This window comes from Dromaius novaehollandiae, chromosome 11 (assembly GCF_036370855.1).
Source record: "Dromaius novaehollandiae isolate bDroNov1 chromosome 11, bDroNov1.hap1, whole genome shotgun sequence".
Classification (NCBI taxonomy): domain Eukaryota; kingdom Metazoa; phylum Chordata; class Aves; order Casuariiformes; family Dromaiidae; genus Dromaius; species Dromaius novaehollandiae.
In genome coordinates this window covers 21,402,756-21,416,039 of record NC_088108.1, presented here as the reverse complement: position 1 = coordinate 21,416,039, position 13,284 = coordinate 21,402,756, and the positions used below count along the sequence as shown (strand labels likewise).

Sequence of the window (13,284 nt, the reverse complement as noted above, 5' to 3'; positions counted from 1 at the left end):
TTCTGACAGGTTATTTTCTTCTGAGGCGTTAAATTGATTGTTTTCAGTTCTTTTAGGAAAGAAACACTTGGAAAAATCATATTTGAATAATAATTTATAGCCCTGTGACAGCATCTGAGAATCTCTTGATTTATCTTGAATTTTGTTTCTTAAAGGGGTTGTGTTTTATACTACCTTTTTAATAAACAAACTCGTGAACAAAATGTCTTTCTGACTAGTTTTGAGAGAATGTATTCATTTTGCTTTTTTTCTCAATAAGTTACAAAATATAAAATTACTCTATAGCGTTTGTTGCACAGTGACTTCAGTTCACAAAGCATATGTGTTAACATGCGAGTATGTAGGACTGCAGTCCACTATACGCATCGCTAGCACTGTAATTGCTTACACTGGGACATGTTTTGTTCCCTTTTGGTGGGTTTTGCCTCAGATTTTGTTCTGGCTTGGTGTATTATGTAACTTGCATAGAGATGAAGGGAGCCGGAGGAATGACTGCAGAAACCATGGAGTTACACTTGAGATTAAGAGATAGATCATTCAAATCATTATATACTAATATTGGTATTGGTTCAGGATGAGCAAGATTTCAATTTTTATTCTCACAAGTGATTATAATTTTGTTCAGTTTGTTATTTTGAATGCTTAAAAAGAAAAAAGGAAATTAATTGCCTCAATTCATAAACTGCAAAGGAACAGAGATGATAATCCCATTTTACCTAGTAGTTTTTTGGAGCGTTCACCTAGGGGTTTTGAACTGATGCTGTCTACCAACCATATGAGTGCTTTAACTGCCAACCTAATAGGAAATTCTTGAACAAAGTCTTCCTTGAAAAGCTTTAGCAGAATAAATCTCTGCTGTTTAAAAAAAAAAAGGGGGGGGGTTAGAAAAGTGAATCAAAGAACAAGTGATTCTCATCTGATGTTTATGACACTTGCCTTGCAGATTCCAGTCCATCACTCAAAATTTATTTATGCAAAGAATATGCATTATGTGTCAATAAAAGATTGAGCACTCTCCTGGAAAATCTTATAGCCTAGTAGTTAAGTTGCTCATCTGGGAGATGGCAGAGAACAGATTCATACATATTTAGGCAGAAGGAATTGAATTGTGCTCTTCTACTTTCTGACTGGGTGAGTAAACAAACTCTTCAGCTGCTGAATAAAAGATGTAAGAAAGTCACTGCCAATTTGGTGAATCTAGTTCACCAGTGTATTTTCGAGCTGAAACTGGTGAATCTGACTGAGTTGACATTTCTGGAATGGCTACAGTTGCGTTTTGGTAAACTTAACTAGAAAAACAAAACCAAACCCCTGTTTCTTGCTGCAGCCTTTATAGAACAAGAGTGATTTTTTTTTTTCCTTCTCTGAAGATGTCTGTAGTCACTACAGTGGATCCAGAAAAGAAGAGACAGAATTGGTTATCCAGTTTATCTGGGATGAAGGCAGATGACCTTTTCCCTCTTACAGGCGTTTTGTAGCTATGCACTTAATGCTGAATATAATATAATTTGTCATAGGAAAGTTCTTTTTGACCTTGGCCAAGTTACTGTTTTGGTTTTTTGCCATAATTTGTTTATCATTTTATTGTGAACTCTTCTGAAGTCCAGACGTTGTCTCCTTGATTGTGTACACATTGTCATAAAAACCCCCTACTTAAAATCTTACTTTCCTCATTCCTGAAACCTCCCAACCTGGTTGACTTGTTGGAGTGCATTTCATGCATTCTTAGTAGCGAGGCTGAAGGAAACGCCTAGTTCAGTCACAGCTAGAGGCTAGAAAGCATGTAGGGAGTTCATGAACGTTGCTCGTCCCTTCCTGTAGTCACTGTAGAGGGCATATATCCATCCAGGGGAAGGATCACAAACTGCTGGACGCAGTAATGACCATCCAGCATGTGGAAGATATTACCAGTGTGACACAGCTCTTGACAGTGAGTTAAGGTAAGAGAATTCAATGAGAAATTCAATGCATATTCATTGACTTTCTCAAATGCTGCCTTATCTGAAAGATACTTAATGAAGGAGAAGGTCTACCTGTGGAGTTCTGCATAGTACTTGGAAAGGGGACTTTTTTTTAATAGAACAAGGGTTGGACATGTGAAAAATACTTTACAGCATTGTCCCTCATGGTGAGCAGTTGATCACCATGTCTCTTAAGCCTGTGTTGACCGTGCATTCTTGCCCACTGAAGGACAAGCTCTGACGCTTGCTTGTGCTATTCAGACATAATTGCCCTATTCTGAGAGTAATTTAAGTGTCTCATCAGGAACTGCTCCACTTCTACATGTATTTTGGCAACAGTTTGTAGCAGGCACAAACTGGGAGAACTTCTGCCTTTTTTTGTAGACTGTAGGTGATGGGAAAATGGGAAGTTCAGGTAATGAAAAGTACAGTGTTGCAAATCCAAGTCCAGACTCCTGTGACATTGGCATATGGTTCACCTGAGAGAACTGAGACACATCCTAGGTTATATCCAGCTATCTTATAACTACTTGTTGGAAGGCACAAGGATTTTTTAAGGGAAGCTGGAATGAATAGATAAATCCCCATTCTTGCTTTAGAATGCATTATTTTTCTAGCATTGTCACTATACAGTTGTCACAACTCACATAAGGAGAGGAGTGTAGCAACTAATACATACCAATAAACAGTGGTAAAGGAGCTTACCATTAATGTTGAGCAAGTTAAGCACATTAATAAAGCAATATAAAGACACAGTGGCTGGCTTGCAATGAGTGAGGAACAAGGGAAATGGTCCTTTGGGCCAGAGCTAATGCTTTTTAAACTGTATGTTGATTTGTAGTGGTGGAGCAGTGTTGATAGAGCTGTTTTGCTTTCTGTTGTTCTGGTGTTTTCCATTCTTACCATATGCTTGGTGAAAGTCTGGCAAAGTTGTCAGCACTCAGGTTGGAATTTTCCATGGTAAGTGTCTGCCTCAGCTGAGCAATCAAAAAGTTTCCCAATGTAAATAGCATATTGCTTTCTAAAACAAGACTGGGTAAAAAAAATCATGTCTGTTCCTGTGCTTAAAGTGCTTCCAGTTGTTTGGCTGGGATGCATTAGTTCCCACTCTCCTATATCCTCTGGAAGGTACTTGTAAATCGTGAGCAAGGTTTCCTGCTTAATTTTGTTGCTTTTGTGAAAGTTCAGCCACCATGTAAGTTTTGAAAAACCATCTTCCAAAGCAGAAGACTGTTGTAAAGCAGCCCCTCCCATTTCGTAACTGATGACCAGCTAGCATGTGTCCCATCCACCACCGTGTTCAGATGGACAGGAGGTTGGAACTGGGGAAAGGATGCAGGAAGGGCAAAGCAATAAAGTCTAAGATGGAGACCGAGGCACTGTGGAGCCTGAACATGAATCGGTTGTTGATGAGGGCATTAGAACTGAACACAGTACACGGGGGAAGTAGAGTATATGGGTGGAAGTAAATGATAAAAATGGGTGAGAAGTTTGTAGATGGAAGGATTTCAGGAGATGGGGAAGTCTGAGGTTAGATGACTGGATAGTGAACAGTAGGGAAAAAAAGCTAAGAGGAAGAAGGGAACAGAGGCTCTGACTTAGCTTTGGGGGTTCAGTGAGTAGAAGTAAATGATAAAAATCAAGGATTGGATCATAAAGCTTAGTCATGGAAATGTGGACGGACTGTGGTTTGATAACCCTAATCCTCCTATTTCCTAACATCTGAATATTTGAATTTGCAGCCTGAACACACTTTTCATGCTTAATAAACATTGAGAGACAGTTGGGAGGCAGCCTTTGCAGATGCTTCAAAAAACCCTTCAGAGACAACCAGATGAGTGTAATGTTTATTGGGAAGTGCCTGAGGACAGGGGTTTTATGATTAAAAAAACAAAAAACTGAGAAATACAGGGGAATGGGTTAAGCATCTCTGACCATCACAGGGTTGGATGGGTTGAAACACAAATGGAATGACTAATTAGGTTTTGCATGGTAAAACTGGCCACGGACCAAAGGCTTCTCTAGTCAGGGAAAAACAACAGCTTTCTTTTGATTACCAAGGTAAATCAGTCACACTGTGTGGTGCACTGACAATGGTACTGAAAAGCTGAATAGAAACAGCAGGCATTTCTCCCCGCACTCATAGTGTGAGCATTGCTAAAGGTGGCTTTGGTTACAGCACAACATACAAGCTCTGGTTGCAGAACTAGCATCCCTGCAGCCAGAAACGGCACACATGCCTGAAAAGGATGCTTCTCCAGTGCAAGCACTGATGTTCCTTGTCCTACTCTTAACCAAATCTGGCAGCGGAGATTTTAAGGAGAACAAAAAGTCTTGCCATCTTCTACTGACTTTCCTGCACAGCACACTACTTTAGAATATTTCCTCCTCAAACCCCTAACTTCTGGTTGAGCTACAGCATGTGTTTTAGCAGTCTTGCCACCAAAGTATTAACTGACTGGCAAACTCCTCATGTTCCCAGGTAAGGTGGTGGTGGGTTTTTTGTGTGTGTGTTTGTTTGTTTGTTTTTAGCCTTATTTTATTAACCTGAATTTGCCATAGTTTGAATTTCTGGTGATTTAATCTTGGAATATCTTTTTCTTTCTAATAGGTGAAGCAGCTAACTACTCTCAGTCTTTTCCTTGTGGAGGTGTGTGTTAACAGTGATCAAGGTACTTCAAACTTTCCCTTGTCCAAAGTTTATTCATTCTTTCATTTTAATAGATTATTTTTAGCTCCAGTTATTCTTTTTTCTCCTTTAAACTGTTTTCACTTTGTCAATATTTTTTCAACAACACAGAAGCCAGAAGTAGACAATGTATTTTGATAAGTTCACCTTGAACTTTATCCAGAGCCAGGCAGTAGTACTACCTCTATGTTGCCCATGATAGCTGTCTAAGTGTCTTAGTTCTTTTTGCACGGTTTCATCCTGAGGGCAGGTTTTGCACAGCACCAGGTCTTAAGCCCAGAATTATAAAGATGGGGGAAGGCAGGGGTAAGAAATGGCAGCTGGTGGACAAATGTGCCCAATTTATTCTTCAATACAGCCTATGCTATGACAGGTAACTTGTGCAAGGTTGACATCCATCACGGCCCCAGCATCTCTTTGAGTCATTCACTGCTTTCAAGATGCAGCATCCTTTACTAATGCTGCACATCGTACAGTGATATCAAACTTGCAGCTAACGAGCAAAAGATAGTGTTTTGCGTGGGTTAAATTGAAAGATTTCTCATTTTGTTTTATACTTATTTCATATTAGAAATACGTAATAGGAAAATCGTTAAAGAAAAGGTGAGTGGAAGAAGTAAACCCAGATGAAGAATCTAATCTTACTAATAACAGCTCTTCTGGAGCTTACAAATAACAGCCAGTTTCTGGAAGAAGACAGGCTCACCACTGTGCAATTGAAGTTGAATAGTACTGCTCTTATGAGTTTGGTTTTTTTGGCAGGGGCTGGTGGTTATTGAAAAATGGAAGAAACAAGGAAGCTCTCTCCAAAGCCATGTAAAAGCAAAGAACCTGTGAAAACGGAATGGGGGTCCCAGAGTGTTGTGTTTACGTATTTCCAAGGGGATATTAACAGTGTGGTAGATGAACATTTTTCTAGAGCTCTAAGCAATGCCAAAAACCCCCAAGACCTGAGCGTGAAGCACAGGACCGACGCTGCTGTTCTGAAGAACGGTGAGCTCCTTTCTGTGAGAGGGGGTCGTGTCAGAGTGGGGGGCACTAGATTTCACCGAGGAATTTAAGACGATGTGCTGCGTTTTCTCCTGTACACCTGTGCAGCCTTGTTGAAGAACAGAGTTTGAAACTGTGTGAACAGAAAGCAACAAGATCCTGCTTGCAAAGCCCTGGGTTACGTAGCTGGGACTTCCTGGAGAAATCATGATGTTTGCTGGGGTGCTTCCCAAATCTCTGCACGGGCCTGCCAGCAGGACCAGGCCCTCATTTTCCAGCCAAGAGCCTCTATTGCTCTCAGATGCATTAAATGCTTTATGACTTTAGTATTTTTGTCATCTTTGCAAGAAGGTATTTGTTTAAGTTAGCGATTATTAAAACCGTGCCCATGTCAGTGGCCTGTAAGAAAAAATGTGTAATATTTATTTGAAAGTATTGATAGCGGTGATTTAGTCTGCTTTTAGTATGGTTTTGTTGTTTTTTTAGATAAGCAGTGCTGAAGTTAATACGCACTTTCAAATGAATATGCAATCTTGTAGATTTGCCTTAGAAGTCCATTGGAATTTCCGTTGGAAAAAAGTAAGAATGAATGGGACTTTAAATGCTTCTTTTTTCTTTTTTTCCCTTTTTTAAACTAGATAGCATGTCTCCCCATCAGTGGAATTTCTCTTCGCCTTGCTCCAAACCATATCCATCATCATCTGCTACAAGCATGTCAAATTCTGGTCTGAGTTTTTCTGCTGCTGGTATGGCAGGCCAATACCAGCCATCAGCTCTGCGGAGTCATCCAGCTCAGCCTGCGGATTTATGGCCCTTCCCTTCAGTTGGTTCTCCCAGTCTTTCCAGCTCGGTATATCATCATGCCTTGCCTGAGCTGCGTGTGGCAGATGAACCGCTCTCTGACAGGAAATATGGTTCTCTTCTTGGTCTTCTGCAACAGGAAAGGTGCCTAACATCCATGCAGGAATGTACCATGAAGCAACACTCTAGTTCTGCTTGTATTACTGGACCTGCTAGGTTACAACATATAAGTCAAAGTTTAACTCCTGGGGGAGGTAAGGAAATATTTACTATCACTTTATTCTTTGATGACATCTTATGTAAAGAGACAAAATAACACAGTGTGTTCTGAAGGTGTTAAAAACAGAGCCATTTTCAGTCTAGCTCACAGAAAGATTTTTTTCAGTAGAAAATCAATGCTATATACCGTGGTACTTGGAATTCATTGGCTATATAGTATAGCTTAAGAAAAAAACATGCATTGCCAGTTTGTACAGTTCTTTCTTTTCTGGCTTACATTGTGGAGATATTTTAAGCGAATATAAAATTATTCAGTGCTGGCAGGATTTACAGCTTGTAGGTAGCTCCTTTCAGCAGCAGATATGATGGCACTGCGTGCACTGAATGCTTCCATATTATGACTAGAAAGGGGCGGCCAGGTTAAGGGACCTGAGCAACCTAACTTATTCTGTGGGGCATTAATAATAGTCTGAGCACTGGACATGAAACTGCAGCCTTTATCAAGCCTTGCCTTGTCTCCCAGCTAATTGCTGCGTTCCACGAAACGCCGTTGCGCTGTGTCCAACACTGTGATTGCTCTCTGCAGCAGACCTGCCAGATATATGCAATTCATACAGGAGTACTGATGATTTTTGCTTATTTATTAACAATTACAAGGAATCACAATGGTAGGTGCTGCCAGCACACAGAAAAGAGGTGGCTGGTGACTGCATTGATTCTGCTTTCCCACCAAAATATTCCGGTGCTGACAGGTGCTGCAGGACTAAAGTCTAGCTCCGAAGAGCTTACATCTCCGAAGCACCTAGGATTGTTGGATAAAACTGCTCCCTTACAAGTAATTTCTGCACAGGGGAAGTTCTCTGGGATCAGGCTTCCAGGCCAGAGCCCCGGTGCCCTTTTAGGGGATGCCTGCATTGCTGTTCTGGGGTGCTACCAAGATAATCAACTTGGCAATGGTCCCCAAGAAAAAGGGTTGTGAAATTGTTTAGGGAGTCTGCTGGAAAAATATAGCACGTCCTAACTGGTGCTTCTAGATAAAAAGGACAAGGCATGTGAAGAAGCAGTCCTGAGTCTCGAGTTTTGAAAAATAACCAGCTGTGAAATACCTACTGGTCACCTAGTTTCTAATCTGCATTAGCAGGAATTTGACAGAATATGAGCTAAAATATATCTGCATGCAGTTTTACCCATAGTTTCCCTTGTAAGGCTATACTGAAGCTGTCTTATTATGAGGAGCCCAGCTGTAGGTGTGTTGCTAACCTACCCCGCTATAGTTTGCAATGCCTGTCTGTGCCCACGCATGGGAAGTGGAGAGTGTGTCTTCGGCTGGAAGATATTTTTTTCTGCTTGTGGTAGATGGGTTTAGCTGAGAGTGTGTGTGTTGCACAGGTATGCACCCTGCACTGTTTCCAGTTATTAAATGACAGTCTTACTCCTTTAAGGATGCTGTCTGGTGTTCTAGAATTTAATTTAAGAAGATTAAGTGCCCCCTTACCCCAAGCAAGACAACGGGAGCCTCTCAGGGCTTGGGAGCCCTGGAAGTGACTTCTCCCAAAAAGGAGGTATTTCATAAAACCAGTCTTGGAATCAAGCAAAGGGGAACAGTACTAATAGCAACGGACTTCTATTCAAAATTTCAGGAAGAAGTTGAGTGCAAGAAACTTTAAACAAAGAAAACAAAAAAGTTTGGCATTCCTCAACCATCTCTGTGTAAAATCCTTTCTTTCAGGATATTTGCAAGGCCCTTCTGAATATTTGAAGAGCTTCATAACACTGCATGTGCAATGACATACACGTGCTTATCGGGCAGCCCAGCAGGAATAGATAAGCGACTGGCCCATGTTCACAGGGAGTCTTTGGCAAATCCCTAGGATGCATGCATCTAGTCTGGCTGTTGGAGTCCCTGTTTCTTGGCTGTAACTGTTAAATATACTTCTCATTGCGCTGTGTCATGTTTAAGAACAGCTGATATTTATATTTATGGAAGCATATACTGTCGTGCCAGACAGCACAGAGCTCCCCAGCACCTGTGCTATAGGCTGGGCTGCAAAAGCACAAGGTTTCTTGAGGAACTACTGTCTGATTTTAGCTCTGTGTTGAATCTCTGCTCATCTCCAGTGTTGATTTTTTTTTTTAAGGGAGGAAAGCAAGCTCTTACCAAGGCTCAGAAAATCCCAGTGCAGGCCATGCCACCGCAGGTGAGTTATGGAGTTAGCAGGTTTGGACAAAGTGAGTCTCAACTGTAAAGGATAGCTGCCTCTCTTCTACAGGATTAAAGCTTCTTTCTTGCTTGCTTTGGGACTATCTTTCAAAAGCTTGCATTTCCCATGGGCATACACATTGCCTCCTGTAGTTATATTTACAGGGAAGAGAGAAAACGTTCTATTAAAATGAGATACATTTTCTAACTCCTTCTGTCTTAGTTTCTGTAGTGGATCATGCCGATTTTGCACTCTGTCCCAGTTTCAGATCCCAGAAAGATACCAAATTTAAGATGGCAGATTTTGTCTTCTTAACTAAAGAAACTCGTTGGCTCTAAAGCCAATGAAATCCTAATGTACTGCTGCGTCTTTCTGCAGGTTCTGTGTTCATCACGTGTCCCCAAACGCGGTCAGGTGTGTGCCTGGTAGAGCTCATGGCTTTGCAGCCATAGTATGACGCCCCTCGCTTTGTTTCTCAAGTGTCTGCCTTAAGGCTGAGCTCCCCGTTTGTGCTAGCATTATTCCACTTTTCATTGACAAATCCACCACACTGTTAGAGCTGTTCTTTTAAGAAGTTATTCCTGGAGCATTCAAGCTTCCATTATTTTTATTTGTCTCTTGAAGCTGTATCCGGTGTTTATTACACTGGCATTGGTTTTTTGGTGTGCAATATTTTGGGGAGACTGGATGATGGGTCATTCTGGTTATTCTGGTTAGGGCCTTGTTGCATCAGAGAAGGCCAAAAGGTACAATTCTGTTTGCACAACATCTTAAAGAGATCGCATGGAATATGCTGTTTGACAGTCCTGATACTGCTGTATCTTTCAGGTATACAGACTCATGACAGAAGACAAGATTTGTACTTCTAGCAACTGGATGTTTCTACTTTATCCCTAAAGAGAGCTCTTCCTGTGAACTTTGATCATTTGCAACTGTGAATCAAGAAGAAATGGACTGCAGCTATTCTGTGCTTTTTCTCTCAGTTGGAAGAATGTGTGTACTAGTTACTATTTTAGGAATGAAAATAATCTTCCTCTATTCAGTAAATAATTCCTTGTAGTTGCATTAAACTTGACAGTATATTTGGTATCAAGATACACTGTCTACTGAAGGATTTTCTTAGTCCTCTCTGACAGGACTCTTAGCACTTTTTAATCTTTCTGTGCTTGTTAATTTACCATCTTTTGGTAAGAAACACAATTCTATTGCAGAGGGATGCGTTTGGCACAAATTCAGTGCTACAGCTTCATATCCTGATTTGATAGCTCCGTATTGTTGTTTAAAATAGCCTAAGGCAATGACTCTGCTTGCAAGAGACTTCAAGGCAACCACAGGCCAGAAAAACACATTATCATATTCATATTTTGGAAGTACAGTAATTTGTAAGCATATTTGCAGTTCACAGGGACATTCTTCAGAAATGCATATGCCTTAAGGCTCTGCTTTGGCATCTCATAACCATCTTCTAGAAAATACAGTGAACTAACACTAGATCTGGGAGGAAATTGGGGTCCTCACTGGACACAAGAAAAGTACCACTATGAGCAAAAAGCTAGAGCTGGGAATGGTCCACTTTTCCAGCCTCTCTGCAGATATAAGGTTCTCTTTCTAAATAAGCCCTATCTGGTTGAATTTTGAATAATTGAACGTGGAGGGCTGGGCCACCTGAACAAGCAATAATCTCTTTGTTCACAGTAACTGCATCTCAGAACAGGCGAATGGAGTACTCTTCTCAGTGCTCCTCTGTCCAGCAAAAGTGGCAGCTATAAACTGTACACTGATTCTGCAGTTTCAGCTCTTCCCCTTCACATCACCACTCACCCTTGGCAAATATGATTGCTGAAGTTGCTGTGAGTAAAACATGAAGCAATTGGCATTTAGGTTTGCCTACGTTATCACTGCAGTAAGAGGAATACTGCTTTACACTGCCTTTATAGTAAATCCTAAGGATTAAAAAAAAAAAGATTTGGTTTTATTTTAGTCCTTCTTCATTAGCTATATATTCATTTAATATACAGGAGCACTCTTAATTTTGTGTGACAACTCTGGGCAGTGGTTTAAGGAAATTTGACCCCTGAAATCTATAGCTTATGATTTATGGGATGAATTCTTAGCTGATGTAAGTGTTCATGGCCCTGTTTACATCAAATATCTACGCTGCCACTGGTCTACCCCAATCATAACACTTTAAGTGTGATTTTTATAACTAATTTGAGTTCAACAACTTTACAAGTTTGTGGCACACTGGTAAGTAATCCCAGCTGGTATCAGATGAGCTTGCCCCAGCAAGTACACAAGCTAGACCAGCATATCTGAGATCAGACTGGAACAATTTGGCCCTCTGCATGTCACAGCTGGAAGTATTCAAGGTGAGATATCAATGTGTGCCTCTTATTTAAAGGAGACACGGCACCGGTGATTCTGCCTCGACATGGGGACATCTCAGCTGCTGCCGTAAGGTTTGGCAGCGTCCTGTCCTTGCCATCACGCCGGCTAGCAGACCTGGCAGAAGGGAGCAGGTGCCAGGACAGAGCGGGGTGCTCGTCCCCCGGCTCCTAGAGCAGGGACCTTGGGGTGGAGGGCTGGGGAAAAGCGGCAGCATTGCTCGGGTGCGTCACCGTACGCCCCTGCAGTGAGATTTGCAAGCGAGAGCCTGTCGGAGCCCTCCCATCGGTGCAGTGTTTGTAGCTGTGTTACTTTTCCTCTGCAATAAACAAAGTGAACCCACCAGCGCAGGTTTGCCTTTAATGGTTTAGCATGGCTAGGGGCTTGAATGCTTTGCAGCAGTTCCCTGGCTCAGGCAGGGTTATATTTCTTTCCTCAACAACATTGTTCATCCCGAGCGGGGTGATTCTTGCTTCTCCGCTCAATTTAGCGCTGCGTTCCTGATGCTAACGTGCTGCCATGATGCTCTGATGCATCTTCATTCCCATTCAGCACATGTGTCCTTGTGCTCGGGCGGACTTGGCACAGCAGCACACTGCATTCAGCAGCCGCCATCTGGTACTTCCCACGTCTATTTTCGGTTCCCACTTTGAATGCAGCAATCGCGGTGGTGACGAGAAGCAACGGGCGCTCTGTGGCCCTTTCCCTGTCCATCAACAGCATCCGACTGCCCTGAACGCCAGCGCAGCCCTGCAGAGACTTCCCGAAAGCACGGAGAGGAGAGCGGGGCCTGGGCATTAGAGCCTGCTGATTTACTGCGCAATTCACTCAGCCCGCAGCGAACAAATACTTGTCTTCATTTGGGTCGAGTGTCTAAAGCTCAGAGGATGCTGCTTTAGTCCAGAAATAATTTCTTTGCACTGATGGCTTTTTTCTCTCTCTTTTCTTTTTCTTTTCCCTCTGATGGGCAGCTGAGGTTCGACCAACTTGCTCTGAGCCCTGTTCAGAGATTAATATGGAGAAAAATATTCGGTCTTACAAGCGTTTGACATGCATGTCTTGTGAGAAGTCCGAGGCTTTGTAAAAATCTCTGGTAACTGTACATTTTAAACCATACGTGTCCCAGGACCCAGAAGCAGATGTTGTCTCGTGCTGGTTTCGTAGTCGCAGGCAGCCTTTCTCTTCCTGCTCCGAGCGGATGGCCGCATTCCTGCTCCTGCTCCGATGGTCAGATAAACTTTGTGGGCGGCTGGGAGCTGCATAACTGGCTTGGCTGCTCCACCCCATTTTCTAGTCGTTTGTTAGCAGTGTTAAAAATAGTTTGTTACTGCAGGGATGAACAGGAGAGATTTTTTTTGCTATTAAAGTAAAACGTAAAGGTTAAAAAAATAGAGGCAGGAATGCTGCTGGGTAACTCGGTCGTGGTCTTTGTGGGCTGGGCTGGGCTGCAGATTATACAGCCCGTTCTTTACATTTATTGCCCCCCCCCCTTGGTTTTTCCTCTTGGCAATCTAGTGTTTTAGTTGAAGTCAGTCTAGTGCTGAAATATCCCAGAAATGTGACTGAGACGTGACAGTATATTGGCATTACGTTGCTGCTGATTTTGGACGAGCACGTGAAAGCAATGCAAGCCCTCCCCTTCCTGGGGAGCTGGGCTGTCTCTGGAGCCACCGCGAGAGGGCTGGCGGTCCTCAGCCAAGGGGACCGCGAACTCGCGGCAGTGCCACCGCCACTGTCAGCCGGGGAGGAGGTGGAAGCTGTGGCCCTCGCCCGGGAGCTGGTGTCCCGTTCCTCCCATTCAAAGAAGTGGACCTAATTTCCTACTGCTCTCAGTTTTGTTTGAATAATCTGCCCCCGATCACAGGTTAAAAAGCACTGTGCTAGCGAAACCTTAGCAGCACGTAGCCTTCGTTAAACGCTTGCTCATCGCAGGCGTTTCGGACCGGTGAGTTTGCGGTTGTCTGAACTAAAGGTGCACGAGATAAAGCGTCCTGCGCCCTGTGCGATGCTGCAGAGGGCCCGAAACAGGAATGCAAGC

At 42.6% G+C, this 13,284-nt stretch overlaps 1 protein-coding gene across 1 annotated transcript; it reads left to right on the top strand.

The window, feature by feature from the left end:
- The first annotated feature begins 1,780 nt into the window (after nt 1–1,780).
- On the top strand, nt 1,781–9,958 carry VGLL1 (vestigial like family member 1). The gene is made up of 6 exons (XM_026110924.2): nt 1,781–1,940; nt 4,573–4,633; nt 5,413–5,643; nt 6,279–6,695; nt 8,799–8,858; nt 9,690–9,958. The coding sequence occupies exons 3-6, from the start codon at nt 5,433–5,435 to the stop codon at nt 9,728–9,730; spliced, it is 729 nt and encodes a 242-aa protein (XP_025966709.2). The 5' UTR covers nt 1,781–1,940; nt 4,573–4,633; nt 5,413–5,432; the 3' UTR covers nt 9,731–9,958.
- Nucleotides 9,959–13,284: the final 3,326 nt, after the last annotated feature.